The sequence below is a fragment of the Protopterus annectens genome, chromosome 11.part0 (assembly GCF_019279795.1).
Source record: "Protopterus annectens isolate FY-2018-M chromosome 11.part0, PAN1.0, whole genome shotgun sequence".
In the NCBI taxonomy this organism is placed as follows: Eukaryota; Metazoa; Chordata; order Ceratodontiformes; family Protopteridae; genus Protopterus; species Protopterus annectens.
The window spans coordinates 191,737,552-191,759,433 of record NC_056745.1 but is presented as its reverse complement, the minus strand read 5'-3'; the positions used below and the strand labels follow the sequence as shown (position 1 = coordinate 191,759,433).

General features: G+C 37.3%; 1 protein-coding gene across 1 annotated transcript in view; it reads left to right on the top strand.

The window, feature by feature from the left end:
• LOC122815260 (sodium- and chloride-dependent GABA transporter 2-like) overlaps window positions 1-21,882 on the top strand; it is a 942,619-nt gene that overhangs the window by 840,841 nt on the left and 79,896 nt on the right. Inside the window, exons 9-10 of the mRNA XM_044087611.1 lie at window positions 506-618; window positions 3,904-4,041. Of these exons, the coding sequence (XP_043943546.1) occupies window positions 506-618; window positions 3,904-4,041 (251 nt within the window). The remainder of the gene's footprint in view (window positions 1-505; window positions 619-3,903; window positions 4,042-21,882) is intronic.

Here is a 21,882-nt window from a genome sequence, read left to right as displayed (position 1 = left end):
GTTTTTTTTTTTAATATTAAGACTCAGCAGACTTAGGCCTGTCTTCCTAAAAATTATTTTTTTGGCTTACTGATTTTTCTCTGAGTCAAACATTGTGCAAATGGAATTTGGAAAAATCAAAGTAGATATGCAAAAATGTGTTGAGACCTCATAGCTTTAAAAGCCTGCTGTATATAACTAGGCGGTCTTTCTTGTAAACTAGACAGGTGTTGAGGTTTTACAAAGCCAAATAGATACGCTACCTCATATATACAAAGGGTAGAATATCTTATTAATGAAGAGTGATCCCAGTTAATATTTTAAACACATAGGTAGCATTTGCTTAATTGTATCATACTAACTAATGACTGCACGCAGAATTTTGCAACTTGTTAAGTCACCACGAGGAAATGCATAAACACTTTTCAAAAGTGATGAAAGTAACTGACAGCCTGATGATGTCTGACAGCTAATGGGTGTTGAAAAGTCTATTGTTTAAATGGGTGACATTTTTTTCCTGGTACAGGGCCGGGGCTGGCATTCATTGCATATCCAAAGGCAGTTACCATGATGCCACTCTCACAGCTTTGGTCCGTTCTCTTCTTCTTAATGATTATTTTCTTGGGCCTTGACAGCCAGGTATGTATCTCAACACTAAACGCTCTTATGTGGTTCCATATGCCAAGTCATGTGTTGAGCTAACTTCAGTGGCTCCTTAAATCATTAATGCTTCTTATTCCTATAATGTGTTTATGGACTCCTACTTAAGATTTGGTAACAGATATTTTACGTTTCATGTATTTGTTTATTAATATTTCCCATACATGTAATGTATGTTTACTTTGTGTACCTTTTTAATGCATATTGGCCTGAGTCATGGCTGAAAAGGCTCCCTGGACAGTTAAAACAAACAAATCAATGAACACCATGAAGTTAAGTGGTGATGTATTGCATCTTCTTTTATAATTAGACCTTGGCCACTGCAGTAACAGATAGCACACTGCAAAAGGAGCCCCAACTAGACTATAGTTGAGCGCTTTCATTGTTTATTACAAGACGTTTTCAGACCTTTGTAGAATCAGCTTTAATGAAAAGCTGTGTCTGATGAAGAACCATGCCCCATTAGTTCACAGCCTTCAAGGGAAATGATTTTTGTTACAGTCAGATTAAATGTATCAGTAGTGATTGACATTTTTCATACTAGTATCCTTGCATCGAGGACAGGTTAAGTCAGAATTTACAACCAAGGGCAAAGAGCATAGAATGAGGTACACCACATCACTTCTCATCAGGAAGGACAGTTTCTGTGTTTTCAGTGTGGGCATTGGATTAGAGTATGTTCTTTGATTTCATATGGTGGAGATTTAGCCTCTAATCCATAAGCCATTGTCAGGGATCAATCCAATTTACAAATGATTTTGAAGTTTTATGTGTGGAGTTATTAAGACATACCAAACATGTAAGTGTTCAGCAACTGCAACACACAATAGACCCAACTTTTAAGTTGCATCCTATGGTACTAAATATAACAACCCACAAGTCACAGCAGCATAGGGAGATAGGAGGCTATTGTTTAGATGTCAGTATTCAGTGTGCCTGAAGATTCACGTTTTGTTATTTTAAGTAGTTCATAGGCTGAGCTGCACTCAGAAATGTGAACTTGTAGTTTATTTAAAAAAAAAAAACAAGAAGTTGACCAGGATTTTTTTTTTTGTAAAAAAAGTAAGCTAAACAGGAACAAGGGCAAATTTGGTTTATTAGTATGGCCCTGTTTTTTTATAATGTAGAAGTTACTGAGGTAAGAAAGGAGCTAGTGCAAAAAGATTATTGGGTAACAAAGCAGAGATTGAGCCATCTAGATAAGAAAACCTCATTTATTGCTCAGAAAGGTAGAACAAACATCATTTTTAAAGACTTAGAAAAGCAAGAAAGGGTAAAGGAGATGACAAATTTATGTAAAAAGATATAATAAAAAGGATTAATATTGCAAAGAGATCATTGCTGGAATGAGTGGTGAGACAGAACAAAGAAACTGAAATTGATAAAGGCAATGTCTATATATATGTGTATGTGTGTGTATGTATACATATATATATATATATATATATATATATATATATATGTATATATATATAGGTCTACTTTACATGGTTGACTTTTCACAAAGTCGACTTTCATATGGCCGAGACCATATGATCGACTTTCGGAAAGCCGAACATGTAAAATAAACACAAAAAAACACAAGAAATGCTTACCTTAAAACTGTCCCCCACACTCCCCATAACTTAAATATACCAACTCTGAGATCGCACTACAGTGCAGAAGAGGGAAATTTTCCCATTCCGCACTGTACAGAGATAGCGGTTCCCCATGGTCGGCTTTTCAAAACTCGATCATATGGTCTCGGCCATATAAAAGTCGACTTTGTGAAAATTCGATCATGTGAAGGGGACTCATAAATATATATATATATATATATATATATATATATATATATATATATATATATATATATATATATATATAAACATATACATATTGTGGCATCCCTCCTTAGGCCCAGTGATCAAGGAGTGTTCAATCCTCACCACAGACACTAGTGAAGGATATTCACTTGGAACAAAAATAGATAAACACAGTATTTCCAGATTCAGCTTTCTGCACCAAGCATGATTTCCCTTAAGAGCACAAGGGAACACACTTCTGTCCTGGGAATCTCTCACTAGGCCCCAGATAAGATTCCACACTGACCACAGCTGTAGAGATGAGTCCTCAGCCAAGTGTTCTAAGCCAAGACCTCCACCACCCTCTCTGTGAAACCAGTGCACTGTGTCCCGTCTCCGAGTAGCCGATACATACACACACTCTTGATTTTTACACACATGTATGTGTGTAGTGACTGGAGCACCTTTATTGCACTCAAATGTTGGTTAAATGACATTCTAGTTAAGTGCTGCTATAGCGCGAGACCTGACCTTAACAGCACGTAGAATGGTGCTTAACAAACACACCCTATGCTGTTAACATCCATCTATTGTTATAATAGCACTAACCAAGGAATGCTATTTATTGAATATTTCAGTGTAAATAGCAGCAGAACATGAAATAAATTAATTTCAACTTTGTTTCTGTCTGCTGTCTACATTATACTCACTAAAAATGTATCTAGGTGCCAACTACTTCACTTACACAAAGAATATATAAAGACTTAAAGCAATTCCCGACTGCATTACCAGCTTTCAAAGCTGGCACAGCACTTCCCACTTTTTTTAATATTTCTGTAGCTAGTAGAACATGGAAGAAGTAAATATCGAATCATAACTTAAAATTATATGTTCTTGACTCGAATCCAAGTTAGGATCAGCAACTTGATCGTAATTCTTTGCTTTGCATTTCTGATTAATCCACCATTGCTATAGGAGCTACAGAAAATATTAGAGGAAGGATTCTGGAAGTAGATGATATGCTTAAAATGAGGTAAGAAAGGGCTGATAATCCTAGCTTGATAAAGGAAGTAATACAAGAACACTGAAATTAACTGCCTGTTTACTCTTCTGAAGGAAAAGTGTGTGAATATGCGTGGGCATATGGAGTGGTTTGTGACGAAAATGTTATACCACCAGACTAGACCATCTTTAACAATGTTATACAAGAAAGGCTATGGGATCAAAGGTTAAAATAATAACACATATGCAAATAACAGACACAAGAAAGCCCTGGGTGTGAGATCGAAGATATATTGCTATTTAATTAAGATGTGAATTTTATTTGAAAAGTAGTAAAATGGAAGAATGAAAATGTTCTTTTTTGACACCACAGAATTTTGTATGGTATTTACATTGTATTTGAATTATCAGTTGCTTTGTGAAATCAAATTTACAAAATATTAGCAAAGTCTTAAGCTGCCTTTATTATCTGCTTCAGTTTGTGTGCGTGGAGAGTCTTGTGACAGCAGTAGTCGACATGTTTCCTCATGTGTTCCGGAAGGGAAAACGACGTGAACTTTTTATCCTGTGTATTGCTGTGATCTGTTTTTTGATTGGTTTGGTAATGTTAACAGAGGTAAGAACTAATTTCACTACAGGACAACTAATATTATGCATGTATATGTTTTTAGATAGTTAAAAATAATGCATAATAGAAACCATTTGTCCCAGTAAAATTTTGTACCTTTTATTTTCAAACATTTGGGATGTTTAAAAACAAACAGTGCTGTGCGAAGTGATAACACTATCTGGCCTATTTTTTAAATGCTTAATCTTTCACAGGGTGTAGCTAGATTTGCCTAAAACATGTTTTTGGCACTTAAAGTACAGAAACCTTAAGTTTAGAGGCATATCTAGCCATCTTCTATAAAAATGAGAATGTTTTAAACACACCAGTTTGCAAAGTGTTTATTTCTGAATATCCCCTACCTTTTAACTTGTGTGATTAGTAATTAGCAGCCTAGAAATTAGACTGAATTACTTAGCAGTAGCCTAGGAATAACAATTCTGCTTCTGAAGCCACCTTATACTTTAGAAAAATTATCTATTATAAATTCTGCCATTCAGCTGAGCATGTGTTGGGGTTTGGCATAATGGTTAAAATGTTTACCTCTCAAACCAAAAGTGCAGGGTTTGACTTCCTCAACTGAAAGCAGTGCCATCAATCCTCATTTTCTACATGGGATTGAGGTGTTGTGTGAACTGTTGCCATCTCTCTTTATTTAATGCCACTCTTCTATCTTTTTCAGCATTCATGCTTGACTGTCACAGGTATTCTCTCATACAATTCATTCACTTCCTTGCTGGATGCCCTAATTTTCTCTTGCTTTCTTCTTGTCTGTTCCAAATCTTCTTCACCTGATTGTCTTCTGCTTTTCTGCACATGTGGCTGAACATCAGTAATCTGTTCCCTTTGACCTTTTCTTAAACTGGAGCTGTTTTGGCTTCTGCTCTTTTGTCCTTATTTCTTCTTACGTCCTGCAGTGTACATTCTACCACCCCTCTCAGGCACTTCATGTCCATCACCATTAGCTTCCTCAACTGCTCCTCCTTTACTGTCCAGGTTTCTGTACACTACAGTAGTACTGATCTTACACTATTTTGTGCACTTTACTTTGCAGCTTCTTTGGAATTCTTCTGTCATACACTACCTCTGACACTCTGTGCCAGTTGGCTGCAGCTCTTCTGATTTTAGCTTTGAAATCCTCATTATTCAGACTTCCCTTCTCCTCACCCACCCCTCCCAGATACTTGAAGCTTTTAACCTGTTCTACTATTTTCCCTTGTATCTCTATTCTCATCTTCTTCTGATTTCCCCCATTTTCTGCCATTACAACTGCTTTATCTGTACTCAGTCTCATCCCAGGTGCCTTCAGTTTTGCATTCCATTTCTCTATCCTTTGCTGAAGGTCTTGATGAGAGTTTGCCTGTAATGCCACATTGTCCACATGTAGCCTCTTTGTTGATCTGTCCCCTCTGACTTGTTTGCTAATGTAGTCCATCGCATGTATGAATGGCAGTGTGCTTGGAGCTGAACCCTGATGCACACCTACTCCCACTGGGAACCCTTCTGTGACACCAAACACTGTTTGTACTTGAGACATTTGATCTTTGTACATAGCTTGCACTAATTATAACAATGCTTCTGGGACTTTGAACCACAACAGGACTGCCCAAATCAGCTTTCTTGGGACCTTGTCATGTGCTTTCTCCAAGTCTACTTATGCCCAGTTGGACTCTTTCCTTATTTCTACAAAGAACAATAGACAGGAACCAGCTAAAAACAAGCTTTAATCCCTCTCCAGCACTTCAGCAAAGCATTCAAGGTGTATAAATTAACAAACAACACATGTAATTAAATATACATAATAATTAACCAATCACCCAATGAGAGAAGAACATTAAAAAATCAAATCAACAGCTTCCAATTACATTCCATATTAAGACCCGAGGGAGACAAAGTACCAAACTATAAAATAAAAATGGTTTCTTTATACAATAATCTTTTGTACACATTTTCAGAATGAAACAGGATCCTGATACAGGAACATGTGAGGAATATTAAAAAAACAGAAAGAAGAAAGTCCTGTGGTAAAGCAGTTTATTAAATTCCATAACTCTAATCCTGATGGTTTAACAGCCACTATTTTTAGAAAAAGTCCCTGTTGGTTTTCATTCCGAAAATGTGTACAAAAAAGATTATTGTATAAAGAAACCATTTTTATTTTAAAGTTTAGTACTTTGTCTCCCTTGTGTCTTAATTTAGAATGTAATTGGAAGCTGTTGATTTGATTTTTTAATGTTCTTCTCCCATTGGGTGATTGGTTAATTATTATGTATATTTAATTAGATGTGTTGTTTGTTAATTTATACTCCTTGAAGGCTTTGCTGAAGCACAGGAGAGAGAGAGAGAGAGAGAGAGAGAGAGAGAGAGAGAGAGAGAGAGAGATTAAAGCTTGTTTTTTTAGCTGGTTTCTGCCTGCTCTTCTTTGTATTTATTTTCTTTTTAGTTTGTAGTTGTTTTTCTTTCCTTATTTCTGTCTTCTATTAAGTATCTATCTCACTGTAAACATTGGGTCAGTCATGCTATATGTTGCATCCTGATCAGAATCCAAACTGCTCATCTCCCATCTTACTTTCTACTCTTCTTCATATTCATTTATCAGTCACCCTCTTTGGCACTTTCATGCAGTGTGAAAGGAGTTTGATGCCTCCATACTGGCCACAGTTGTGAATGTCCCCTTTGTTCTTGAACACTGGAACTAGTCTGCTTATTCTCCAGTCATTTGGGATACTCCTTTCTCTCTCAGGAGCAATTTCTCTCCTGTCTAACCCAGCATCTTTATCTTATATGCTGTGACCTCATTTGAGCCTGCTGCTTTCTGTGACTGCATTTTCCTTAGTTCTGTTCTTACTTCTTCTGTGGTGGGCTTCTTTTCTCTCATCGTAGGCTGTGCCTGGGGTTATACAGCTTCTCTGGGATTTTCTTCATTCTGCTGGAAGTAATCCTTCCTTCTTCCTTTGATGTCCTGTGGATTGGTGAGCATGTTGTTGTTTGGCATGCCTTATGAAGGGTGTCTGACTATCTTCTTTACTTTTCTGTCTTTGCCTTGCAACCTGATATAGTTTCTTTGTACCATCTACCGAGTCACTTTCCAGAAGCTGGTAGAGTGCCTCTTTTGCCTTGTTCTTTGCTATTGCTACTCCTTTCTTAGCCTCTTTGTTAGCTAGTCAATATTACTTGCAAGCCTGGTCTATCTTTAGTATGTCCAACTTTCTCCTGCCCTCCTAATTACTTTTGATGACTTCCTGGACTTCTGCATTCTGCCTGCAGCTTTCTTTATGTACCTTATTCCCATACCTGGCTCGGCAGCATATCTGTTCTGTTGTCCTCACACATGCTGTTTTGAGGCACTGCCATTTTTTTTCAACTCCCCTATTTTTACTCTTTTTCTAAAGGTGCTAGAGCTCTGGGTAATTCCTTGAACTCTTATACTTTCTCTCCAGTCATCTTCCAGGTCTTCAGCCTGGTCTCTGTTGGCATTAGAGCCTTCCCTGATGACTGTTTGCAGCTTATTCTGGCAACCAGTGGTTTATGCTGTGGGCCAACTATTTCACTGGAGATGACTTTGCAATTACTGATTCTGTCCAAGTGTCATTTCCTTATTAGTATGAAGTCTACCTGCATGTTGGCCATTCTTGTATGTGATCTTGTGTCTGTCTGTCTTTCAGAACCATATGTTGGCCATCATCAAGATATTTGCCAGACAGAAGTGTAGAATGACCTGTTCGTCTTTATTACTGTTGACCCACCCATGTGGACTCAGGCAGTCCTGATATGAGCATTCAGGTCACCCATTATCAACACCATTTCATGTTGTCCTGCCTTATCTAGTAAGTCCTGCACCTGTTTCCTGAGTATGCTCTTTTCCTCACTATCAGAACCCTGTTGTAGGGCATAGGCTGAGGTTATGAATACTGCATTGGAATCTGATTGCCATGAGTCTGTCACTAATTCTGATGACTTCCCTGTTAGCTTCTGAAATCAATCTCTCCCTCACCACAATTCCCACACCATTTCTGGCCTGTCCTTCTCCTGAGTAGTAGCCTGTGGATCCCAAATCAAGTGGCTTTGCTGCACTGCTTCCATCTTGTCTCCTGGATATATAGAGGATGTCCAGCTTCCTCCCGACCATCATGTTATCCACTTCCAAACTCTGTCCTGTCAGTGAGCCTGCACTGAGTGTGGCAATACCTAGCTTATGTTTGGCAAATTGATTTGTTTTATGTCCAGCTTTCACTCAACAGAGCTCTCCCGGGTAATCCAAGCTGTGGAAGTGGACACCAACCAGTCAGTAGCTTATTGACATAGGGTTGATGGGCTTTATTATGGGCACATGCAGGCCAATAAGGGCATATACACCTGTCTTACCCTTAGCATGGATACTTGGCATAGGTCAGAGTAGGCTGGGTCTTCAGCTCACTAATTACAGGTAAATACCCATGCCTATTTGGCAGCATTAGTCAACACAACCAAATCACCTAGAGCCATATTTTTACACCTTCATGTGGCTAGCCCTGCCTGCTTTGGAAACATGGTTAGGCTTAAAATAGGTCCCTGGGATTGTTAGCCTAGTAATCACCTATTAACTATGTATATCCTAGGCAGAAGTGGAATTCAATACAAGGGATGAAACACAGTAGCAGGATATGGCAAGGACAGTACATTGCCATGATTGTGCAAATGTCTCTATATTCTAAGTATAATTTTAATCAAACCATTGAATTGTTTTGGCCTTAATGACTGTCCAATCTAAAATGTGTATTCATTTTCTTGCCACATATCGAGTGGCACATTTAAAAAAAACAAGCAAACAAATAAAAAATACACTGTTTTTACAAAAGGAGATTTTTAATGCTCATGCAAGCACTAATATCCACATTTCTGCATTTTTCCAATAGTCAAAAAAAAAAAAAAAAACAATGAAGCCTGAAATTAATTTGTGGGCATAGAAACTTCTGTGTTGTATAATGTACTACTTTTCAGGTCAAAGACAGAGCCTGATGATAATTTCTCCATTTAGAAAAGTCTTGAGAAACCACACTTTCATCTCCTTTATCAACTATACCTTTTAGAATCTAAAATTAATTACCATTTAGAAGGAGCACGAAATGAAACTTAATTGCATAACTGATACCAGATTGGCTGCCTGTTACTTTATGAAGTAACTGCCTGGTGTAAAAGATTTTATAAAAAGAATGCTTCCATGGGCCCCTCTGCTCATCTCTACATAGCATATCCTGAAGCTACCCCATCACAATCTTTGTGAAAATTGCTGTTCTCTGGAGTTTTTTCAGCTAGCTGTCAGTTAAAGCTGCTCTTGTATGCATCACAAGTCAGTCATTCTAAGTTGAACCCATTACTTATGGTGCATGAGCTTCACAGACATGATGCATCATGCTTAGGCCGACTATACAAGGGCAGTAGGAATGGAGCTTGGGGATCTATCAGGCATGCAGTGGACACAAAGGGTCACATGCTTGTGTGCCTAGATTTGCAACTGAATGTTGCATTGTGAAGTCCTTTCCTGTGCCATCATCCAGTGCTAGGTGTATTACTTGATAGGTCCGTAACTCCTGCCATCTACCTCCAGCATACCTGACACAGTATAAATAAATTGAAACTATGAGGTGGCATTTCAGGAGGATACGGATTTAACTAGCATTGTATATAATACCAGCAAGTGTTTAAATGACCCAGACACACCTGGTGTAACTCTTAATGACAATTCATTGAACACTCCATGAAATAACTTTTATTAGCTGCTCACCCCCGGGTCTGATATGCTAAACAAAAATAATAAAAGACCACAGCATAAGGAAGTTGATGTCGCATACCTCTCAACCTCTTAGAACAAGAAATCGAGACAAAGCCATAAATAATAAGGGACAAAGGCCCAAAAGTAGGGACAATTTTTAAATAATGCTATTACAAACTTAGAAAGTAGATAGAACAACAGGTTTTGCAATAGCATGAATTTTCTGAATGGTTTGAAGTCTAAAACTCAAATGCCTGTCATTATTTTCTGACTTAAATCTTCAAGGATTTTCTAGAAAACCATAATTTTATGAAAAATGGGCCAAAAATATGAGGCAAAAATCTGGACATTCTGTGAAATTCTGTACAGTTGAGAGGTATGATGGTGATTTTGTTTTTTCGCTCTCATCTCACCAAAAAGGAGAAAGAGCAGAGTCCTGGGTAGTTGGAAGTATGGAACTGGCACATATATTGCAGCAAACCTGCCCAGACGTGGCTTATCTAATGATGCGTCATCAAAGACCTCATAATACTATAATCCCAGTGCAACCACCTATGTCTTAGACACTGTCTCATGTCATTAAGGCCATTATAAGCTTTAAGGAAATACTGGCTGTAGAAGATTCTTACAATAATTTGTGTAAGGAATATGATTACCATGCTCAGTTTCTATCAGTACAACTGTTTCCTTTTTGAAGAGGTATAGGTTATGAAGGATTCACTTTAGAAGCTCGAAATACTGAAATATCAAAATTCAGTATTTTGAGCCCATAAAGTGGAATCCTGAAAAGAGCAAAACCTCAGAAGCGTGAAATTTAAAACCTCGAATACTGGAGGTTTTGAATTTTGTGCTTCTGAGATTTCACTGTGGTTATGGATTCAGGTAAGTGTGTATGTGTTAAGGGTTTGGGTAGGGGCTGTGGTGTGTGACGTGTGTGTGCGAGGAGAATGTAGCTTGTGTGGTGGTGTGTGTGTGTGTGTGTGTGTGTATGTGTGTGTGTGTGTGTGTGTGTGTGTGTGTGTGTGTGTGTGTGTCTGTGTTTGTAGGCAGTGCTACCTCTGAGTTAGAATATTTAAGTAGGGGGGTGTGGGGGGTGCAGGGGGGCTTTCCCCCCTACTTTTATGTAGTAGAGAGCTTGTGTTTGCGTGTGGGGAGGAAGGTGTGTGTGTGTGGAGTAGAAGCGCAAAATTCAAAATCTCCGGTGTGTGAGATTTTGAATTTCACGCTTCTGAGTTTTTGTTGTTTTTAGGTTTCAACTTTATAGCTTCGAAATACTGAATTTCAACATTTCAGTATTTCAAGGATATAAAGTGAATCTGTTATGAGATATTAAAAAGGCCAACGTTAAACTTAACGGTTCTGGTGTCAGATATGATATGATATGATTATCATAGGGGTTGGTATTAATGATGAAAGTTAAGCCATTACTGAGGAGATTATTAATGATTAATAGGACAGTCTGAGATTTAGTAGTGAAAAAAAAAGTTTTTCTATATTTACAGATCGTCCCCCTTCATTGGCTTTATGGAAGCTAAAGCAAACGAATTCACTGTACAGTAAAAATTAGACTTTTTTGTGTCTAGTGGGCAGCAGCAAATTCATTTATTTGCTGAAGCAGCTATCAGGAAAGATGCGCTTTTTCAGAAATTATATGTATGTTATTGGGCATAAAGGTAAGGAACTACTTGGTATCAAATTAATAGAAATGTTGAGGTCATTTTATAACTTTCTTTAATAAACTATAGTCTTAGAGAGGGTAGCTGATGTTATGAATTTCTTTGTGGACAACCGGAGGGGGTTAATAAGAAGCTGCTGAGCTAACAAAGTGAGGTTACTGAGGCTTAGTTTGATATGATTATAATAGAAGAGACCTGCTTCAGTGGAAGGAACTGACCCCTGAATATGGCAGAATTCCCTGATTATCATAACTATTGGCAGCATTCCTCTGGTGGGAGGGAGAGTTTTATTTAGATCAGAGGAGAGTTTGGTTCAGTCTTTAAATTCAACAGTAATCTATATTAAACCCTAAGAGTCACAATTACCTATACTGATCTTAAGTGAGATACTTTGGAATTCTACAAATATCCCAGCTTAGGGGGGCTAATAATATCAATAACTATATTTAGGAATTGGGGATTTCATAGAGTCATAAATTCATTGAGTTTACAAGGCTGAATCAGTCCATGGATCACAATCACTTTGTGACCCCCATATGGGACCTGATGCCTTCAGGAGGGCAAAATAAGTCATGCCCAGGATGAATTTACAGATGCCATTCCTGTCATCAAGATTTGTTATAAAAGAAGTGAGGGTGACAGCCTGTTTTATATCTAATGGAAGGTTATTTCAAAAATGGTGCAAACATAATGCAGCAGACCCCCCCCCCCCCGAATGGTTTGTCTAAAAATTCCCTCTGGAATAGTTTGTCTAAAAATGCTGCATCAGAGAACTCCAAAACCATCATCAAATACCACTGGTAATTAAAGATCTGTAATTCTAAAACCATGCTTTGAAAATAACTGCACTGTATTGACTAGCAATTTAAAAAAATGAGATGAAAAAATTGTGGAGCACTGTGAAACATTTTGAAAACCAGAGTGCTGATTCTGTCATATTAAGCCATAACTCATTAAAAATTGAGATTTATACAAACAGCTTGGTAATGCTCATAATTATAGCCTCAGTTAGGCAGTATCGGAACAAAATGAGTCTCTTTGTAAAGAAATACTATCAAACAGATTACAGTAAGACTCATTGCAGTTTAAATACATGGGGCTGGTGTGGTGAAATGTCCAAACTAAGCATCCAGTAATGCTGGAACTGCTTTTATAAAAAGGGATGAAGTGTTAGCTAAACATGTCCCATTAAGAAATTCATGCAAAATCAATACCACATCTTCTACCTTGGTGGAGCTAATTAAAAATAGGAATCACTGCTGGTTTATTTATAGGAGATAGCCTTCAACCTGTAATAAGGAACAATTTGTAAGAACAAAAACTTCCCTGCATAGAAAAATAGTAAGAATGCTTATGAACACAAATTAGCTTTATCTCAGGCAACAAAAATGCTAAAGGATTTTCTAAGCAATATATTGATCGGAATAAATGGTTCTTTAATTAGTAGCAATTATGGTATTGCTCAAATAGTTAACCCCTTCAGTTGATAGAGTATGTCCTGTAAACCCTTAACAGGGTTAGAACTGACACTTTTATGTTGTTGTTTTTTTTTTTTGTTTTTTTTAATATTTGTTTTTGTTTTTTGTTTTTGTGCAAGGTCAGGAATGTCATCTCTCCATGTCTCACCATTTCTTTCAGCAAAATTTGTTGATAGGTTTAACATGTAGTATCTGGAAATCAGCCATTGTGCTCCCAGTATGGGCAATTATAGGCCAATTATCTTGATTAGCAACACTGGAAAAAGTGTTGAACAAGTCATGATAAGTCTAATCTCATCTCACTAGTTTTATCACACAGATATGAACTTGCATATTATTTCATGTTACTTCAGCCTTCCTAAAGCTTTTGACACCATTCTTCACCATCCTGTAACTGAGGCATTATCAACTTTAAATATTGGTAGCTATATTGTTAGGTGGGCTCGTAATTAGGTGCCTAACCATTCCACCATATACAGTTAGTATAAGAAACTTATACTAATGCCCCACATGGGTTAATGAAGTGTTCCACAATAGTGTGTTGGGCGATTCCTTTTTTAAATTCATTCATGTCCACATTTCCAGTAGTGAATCATCCGTAGTTGTCAGGTCTGGGTAATCAGCAAATTTTATATGTCTTCATGGTTTCATTAATTATCTTAGTATTTGTGAGCCAGATTTCCTTTAATACCCAAATATACAGTGTATTGTAGTTTGGCTTCAACATAAGTATATATTTATTCTGTTTATAATCAAATTCTGCCAAAGGTGAAGCATATTAAACACTTGACTGTAATGATGGGCAGTAAGCTGTATATTGAATGTAACACCTAATAGTTAGAATGGGGTTCTACTGCATTAAAGGTATTTTGCATTCAGTTTATGCAGATAACTGGCTGCATTGTTGTTGTCCCTTCACAGGTCATTAATCCAACCTCAGAAACAGTTATTCACAACGTTTTGCATTTAACAACACAAGGGAAATAGTCTGTAAAGATTACATTTTTAACAGTACACTTTAAACATCTCTGTTGCTTCCTTATTTATTTCATTTTGCCTTAATAACTAGCAAGCTGCTAGTGCTGGTTTTTACGTTTACTTTTCATGCCTTTAATATTAGCAATAATAGCTTTATAATTAAAATTGAGAAGTACAGTACACTATTAAAAAAAATATTTTCTGCAAGAATCTCTTACCTTTGAGTTTGGGATAGGCTTCAAACCTTAATAGCTACAAAACTCTGCTGGACCACAGGTTTGGAGAGTTAGTCCATAAAACATATTTTGCAGGATACAGACTCCCCAGTAATCTCTAACAAAGGTTTTTGAGTCTGTTCCTTGACTAACACTGACGCCATAGACAGCTATGTATTACAAGTGAACATGTTGTTATTATGTTGACAACACTGTCCTCAATACATTTTTGTTTTTGGAGAAGTATACATGTGATGTGTGGTACTGTTGCCAGAAAACCCTGTTATGTCAATATACCATAGCCCTGCATAAACTAGTGCAGTATATTTGCATATATCCATAGTATCTGTCTCTGAAACAAGTACTAGATAGTTTGTGGACCATACAGCCTCCTTCCACTCTGCTTCTTTTTTGTATGCTATGGACCTTTTTGACTCTTGGCATTTTGCCTTTCTGTGTTCTGAAGCAGGCCAGTCTGAGCAAAAATGAAAATAAATCAGCTGAACGTGCTGTATAGTACTGATTTCAGAATGTTTAACATTTTGCTTCAGAAGACATAACACTGAGTAATCCTTTCACTATCCATGAGGTAAAAGCCTAGGAAAGCCCCACGATGTCTCCAGTTGGTCACTGAAATGTCCCAGTAGCTAAGATAGTAGCATGTACATATACCTTGGAAGCCACAGGTAGGGAAAGAGCATGCATTCTCTGAGACTCAGCATGAGAATCAAGTATGTCACTCAGAGTCTAGCTGATATCTCCATCCAGTGTATAATGATCCACTTTCTGGCTGTCAGTAAGGGCATGGTAACTCTTTTGAGTCCTATCTCCATGAGAATGTATGAAACGATCAGTGAAGATTGTAAGTAGAGCAATATAGTGCTGCCCAACATAAACTGCTGCAGCTGCAAGCTTGCCTGGTACCTGCTGATATTTTTCCATGCATTTTATCCATAAATAACATCACACAAATAAGCTGCACAGCATCTTGCTGACACCTGTGAATTATGATATGCCTTATGCTCTTCATTTACATGCTGTTATACACTTTTGTTATTTACATGTACTTGTATAGTTCTATACATGTTGCATAATATGCTATGCAAGTCTTGTACAGCTGCCCAATTAAGTTCTATACATTGAAAACACTGTGTGTATTGATGAGAACTTTGGAAATGTGCTTTGCATGCTATGCAATTTGTCAGTGACTTCCAGCCAAGATCTTTGAATATGATAAAAAAATAGTATGCTTTGAAAGTATTAATTCATATGCAGAGATGTGAATGAATGAGTGAATGAAAGAATGAGTGATGACTGAAATGATTGGTAATACATAAACAGTGAAATAAGTTCAGAAACATTAAAATATAAATTTCAAGTGTATGATATATATTATGTATTAAAAATATGTTGCATTATAACTTTTTATATGTAAAAGCTTTTATTTGCTTACAATTACCAAATAATTTAGTTTCCAAGCAGGACGAACAAAATTACAGAACACTTCAAAAACATTTCTGATCTTTGCCTCTGAAATAGATCCACTTAATGTATGACTAATTTGCAGTGTAAAACCAAGTCAGAGCATGCATAAAACAGATTAATCAATGGATTCACAAAATAAAGATTGTTAGATTATATACGTAATAAACGGTATGCCTCTAGCCATTTAGCCATCGACGGTAATGTTCTCCAACTAATCCTGTACCTGATGCTTTTGCATTTTCCTCTGAATTCTGTTCCCTTCTGGACAGATGGTATCAAAGAATTCATGTTTTATGTTTTTATGTGAACTGAAACCTTTATATCCTGCTTTATGAAAACCAAGTGCTCATTGTACATAAGTTATATTAATGATACATGTTTTTAATTATTTTTTACTCTTGTGAATTCATTGTATATTGTGATGCCTGGTGTCCCGGGTCTTGCCTGTAAAGTGTCTGGGGACAAGTGCATCATCCAAGTCAACAAATGGAAAACAGACAAATTAAAAAAAATGTTTCCATCTATTGTAAGAAAAATGGCAAATTCAGAAATAAGCCCATGTGGCGAAATTCCTGTATAAACAAACTTTACAACAAAAAGAAGACATTTCAAGCTGTAACAGATCCCCACTTTCTCCGCGTAACAGGGACTTAAAACTAACAAGTAAAACCAAGATAAAAACCAAAAGGACCCAATGAAGAGGCTGTAGTTTCCAGTTTAAAAACATACAGCTTTAATCCACTGAAAGGAAGCACAAGTGCTTTCGTAGATACAAATCCCACTTCTTCAGATGCTAACAACTGTTCAAACAGGAATGGTTTAAATGCATATACAGACACCTGAAGTAAATTAAGTAGTGACATCACCTTAAAGCTACACTCATGCTAAAATGTCCAAGACAAGGATATTATACATCTACCTGCCTATATTTAACTACACATTTAAATACAGTACTTGAGTTTTAAAAAATATATAAAACATTGCAATACATACTCTACAAAATATGTATAATTATTTACTATATATAACTATTGCACATATTTTCACCTAGTGAAATATATTTTCTTTAATAAAGGCTTGAGGGGAACATATTCATTCATTCCAAAATCAGCATTGGCTCTCAACCTTACTATCCATTCTGCTTCTAAATTTTCTGTGACATTTCATATGTCACCACCCCTTATATTCTCAAATGCCCCACTAATAACTAGAAACTTAAATGTGTGTCCAGAATCAGTTTCATTCACATGTTTAGCTAAAGCACTTAAATTGTACTTCTTATTAATATGGTAAAGATGCTCCCTGATTCTATCATTTAAGCACCTATCAGTTTTCCCTACATAACATTTTTTACATTTTAAACATTGTGCTAAATAAACCACATGTTTAGTTTCGCAGGTAGCACAGAGATGAAAATTATATATTCTATGGCAGTAGGGGTGTGTAAACTGTGCACATGTATCTATAAAATTTTAGAATAAACAACGTCCACATGGTCTAGTACCAACTCTTATTGGGGTTCCAACACTGTGTTTAGGATAACAAAGTCTCCTTTTCAGGGACAAATTATTCTTAAATAAAAATTTTGGTTCCACATCTATCATCTCCTTAACCTGTTTGTCATTGGTTAGAATTCCCTAGTATTTCCTTACAATATGCATATACATACCTACATTTGTAGAATATTCTAAAGGTACTCTCAGTTTAGTAACACTTTCCTTATTGTTCAGACATTCTTTCCTGTTCTCAGAAAAGTAAGGTTTAGCATTAGACTGTCTTAATTTTACAACCTGCTGAATATTATTATCCAAGAATGATTCACTGTACCCTCTGGCCTTCAAATCATTTCTAACTACTTCAGTTCATTTATGAAAATCATCATCACACATGTTTAGCCTAGAGGCTCTATAAACTTGATTTTTAACCACATTTTTAAAAATATGCAGTGGATGCATACTGTTCTTAGACTGAAGATGATTAACGACAATCTTTTTTATATTGTTTAGTGTATATTTCTCCACTATTCTCAACTACTATTGACACATCTGGTGATGATGATTGGGTGTTTTTAAACTGGAAACTACAGCCTCTTCATTGGGTCATTTTGTTTTTATCTTATTATTGGATTCTGCATTGTCCTTGGACCTGACTGCTCACAGAATGTGGTGATAGTTTTGTGTTTAGTAACAAGTAAAACTGTCAAGCACAACATCAAGGAGGACACAAGAGTGCATGACTGGGTATGAGCTCAAGATCATTCCCGACTCTAAAGATAACCTCAAAGCCTTCCTCGTTTGCATTAGAAAAGATCAACATTATGTTTATTACTGTACTGAACTTTTGCAATAGAATTGTAACCTTTGATCCCAGAGTTTTTGCTGATATCCTGACACACAACTTAAATGCTAATTTCACACTGCCTACCTAGCCAGATGCATCCCCTGACATCAGTCATCTCATGCCTCCCAAAATCCCACTAGACTGGGTTATATCCAGAACCAAAAACTGCTAGTTTCTTGACCTGGTGATATCCACAGCTGTCTACTAGTAAGGGTTCATCACAAGTTAGGCAAACATGTCTTAAACCTGTATAATTTAAGTTTCTGTCTATGGGTTATTTACCTGAAATATGGATAACAACCATAAAATGGTGTCATTGCACAAAGGCAGACCCTTGACAGACTTTATAAACTATTGAGTTATTAGCCTCAGAAGTATTTTTGTAAAGTTATCAAGCATATAATTTTCAAACTGATAAACAGTGGCATACATTACCTATGAACCCGGGGCCCAAATTAATCTGAATATATGAAAGGTAGGTTGTGCCTATTAAATCAAGTTGATTTCCTCAAAAGAGTCATTAAAGCACTGGATTATGCTCTGACATTTCATACCACTTACCATGTCCTTACCAAAGCCTTTGACGTTGTCTCATACACTGGTATCATTGATAAACTCTCTTGGCTTTCATAAAACTATATGCAGTCCACTGAATGGTTTTCCAACAGTAGAACCATAGCTGGCTCATCTCGCATCTGGTGCCGGTCCCTGATCTGGCACTCCACCTGCTCATCTCTTCAGTTGAAGAAAAATAATTCCTCTCCCCTGGTCTGGTGCTGCTTGCTGATACCCGTTCCCCACCTCCACCATATCTCACCTCTTCATTTGAAGAGCAAAAACAAAAAAAGTTCTGTTCCCTTAATCTGGCACTGCAAGCCAGATCCCTGCATTCCTTCTGCTTTTAAACTGTGCAAGCCATTTGCTACAACTTTATCACACACAAAGTGCTAAGGTGTATTTCTGTACCTTTATTCAGAAATGCTAGTACAGAAAAAAATGCGAAAACTGCACTTCCCAATTACATCCGCTAACACCTTGCAGCTAGGTTGGCTGCCCTCTTCACCCTACCATTGCCAGAACCCATACTCTTAAGTTAAGGGGATAGTCTTCTAGCTAGAGAAACATAATTGGTGGAGTTCCACAGAGATGTGTTCTGGGCTTCCTGCTATTTTTCCTCTGCATCTCAGAAATGAAAGAAAATGTCAAGGGTCTGCGACCATCTGAATTGGCCGATAAGTGCTAATTTGATGCGATTGGCTAATCTTCTTCAGACTCTCAAATACTCCAGCAGAGAATGGACTAGACATATGCCTAGTATGTCAATTACAGGCACATCTTAAATGCAAAAACAATGCAGTAGAGTTACCTTTGGAAAAGACACTGCACTCTCTTATCAGCAAATGGTTTCTGGTACTCCTGTCCAAATAGACAGTTATTCAAGATTTAGGTAGATGTGGTGACAACAATCTTTCTTTTAAACACCATGTCTTGTTTATGGTTAGAAAGTATTCTGCATTGCTCAACTGATCCAGAGGGATGGATAGAAGCAATTTGGCATAACTGCTAAGAATTTAATGTACCATCTAATTTCCTTCTGCATGCCATCTGTATTAAATGGCTGTTGCAATCTGTTTGCATATGGGGACAATTTAATTTAAATGTTTCCATTTTGCTGTGTTATAGAATGTCCACTATTTATAGCTGAGACTGGGAGTCATAACTTCCTGCACTCTCTGACTATCGACATTTTTACATTATTGTTATGCAGCAGGATAAATAAAAATGTATTAGATATGGACACATTATTTTAGTGTTTCCCAGTATTTCTGATACATAAGTCTGGTAGATAATGGCTGTCTTTCACTTTGTCAAGTGTAGTTTTAGTGAACACCTTTCCATTTATTTATGTATGTATGTAAGTATGTATTTATTTGTATGTTTATTTATTGATTTATTTATACATTTTTAACAAGGTGGATGTGCTGGTCCAAAGACCCTTTATAGGCACAACTGGGTCCACAAGGCAAAGTTAGATATAATAAATTGTAGTATGTTAATGCAGAAGTGTTATAGAGAGCACAGCAGTGTTATAGTGTGCAGAGATACATAAAGAAACAGAAGCACAGAATTAATATGCCACAATGCCAGAAATAATCAACTATGTGATGCACATATGTAACACAGTTAATGTACAATATCTACATATTTCCATTGCAATGAGCTGCTAAGTCTGACTCCGTAGTTTAAGCTCAGAATGTTATCAAGGATGCTTATTCAATTATGGCTTAATAAACTGAGATAGTTAGCAGGAGTTGTGGGTGCTGAGCAGGGACATCGGGAGGCATACACACTGTACTGATTTCAGTACAACTTATTTAGAAGAGGGAGTAGCTTTTTAACTAAAAAAAAAAAAAAAAAAAAAAAAGCCTCTTTAAGGATGCTTGCTGGGTGTTGTGGTGAAGGTGAACGAGAGCTAACGTCATGTCCCGCTGGCTGCGAGGTGGAAATTAGCTTGAATGGCGCAATCATTACTTAACAGATAGGAGTGCGAGCAGGAAACAGATCAGGAAAGTATGGAGCAATCAGGTAAGGAGAGTATGTGTGAAACAGATTGGGCTTGAATGGAGCAATCGTTAACAGATAGGAGTGTGAGCAGGAAACGGATTATCAGGTAAGGAGAGTATGTATGAAACAGATTGGGAAATTATGGAGGGGTGTGTGTGTGTGAGAGAGAATGCCCCCACATAATACAACAGGTGTTTAGGCTCAAACCCTGTACCTTTGCTTCAGGGTAAGAAGAGCCTAAAGTCCCTAAACACCACCATTTCTGAACTTTGTTGAGATTTTTATTTCTAACAGTTGTGAGCTATGGTGAGAACTGAAGTTGTATTCCCCCGTTGTGGTGAGAAGTGAGAACTGAAGTTGTATTCCCCAGTTGTGGTGAGAAGTGAGAACTGAAGTTGTATTCCCCCATTGTGGTGAGAAGTGAGAACTGAAGTTGTATTCCCCCGTTGTGGTGAGAAGTGAGAACTGAAGTTGTATTCCCCCGTTGTGGTGAGAAGTGAGAACTGAAGTTGTATTCCCCAGTTGTGGTGAGAAGTGAGAACTGAAGTTGTATTCCCCCATTGTGGTGAGAAATGAGAACTGAAGTTGTATTCCCCCGTTGTGGTGAGAAGTGAGAACTGAAGTTGTATTCCCCCGTTGTGGTGAGAAGTGAGAACTGAAGTTGTATTCCCCCGTTGTGGTGAGAAGTGATAACTGAAGTTGTATTCCCCAGTTGTGGTGAGAAGTGAGAACTGAAGTTGTATTCCCCCGTTGTGGTGAGAAGTGAGAACTGAAGTTGTATTCCCCCGTTGTGGTGAGAAGTGAGAACTGAAGTTGTATTCCCCCATTGTGGTGAGAAGTGAGAACTGAAGTTGTATTCCCCAGTTGTGGTGAGAAGTGAGAACTGAAGTTGTATTTCCCCAGTTGTGGTGAGAAGTGAGAACTGAAGTTGTATTCCCCAGTTGTGGTGAGATGTGAGAACTGAAGTTGTATTCTCCCGTTGTGGTGAGAAGTGAGAACTGAAGTTGTATTCCCCAGTTGTGGTGAGAAGTGAGAACTGAAGTTGTATTCCCTCATTATTGCCTTTGTTTGTCCAGGTTTTTTGTGCTAAGAGGTTGAGAGCTATCTAATAGCCATTAAGTTTCAGTCTTCATGTCTTTCAAACTGCTGATTCACCATAGTGGTATGTTGCACTGACTGTAGTGCATATGGTTCGTGGTTCAAGACATGCATGGTGGTAACACAGCATTTTATTCTAGCAACTTTCCAAAATTATACAAGCAGTGTTTAAAATGTGTCCCTGTTTTTTGGGCTTTTGTCCCCCCCCCCAATAAATATTGGCTTTTTCCAGATTTCTTGTGCTGCAAAGTTCAGAGATGCAG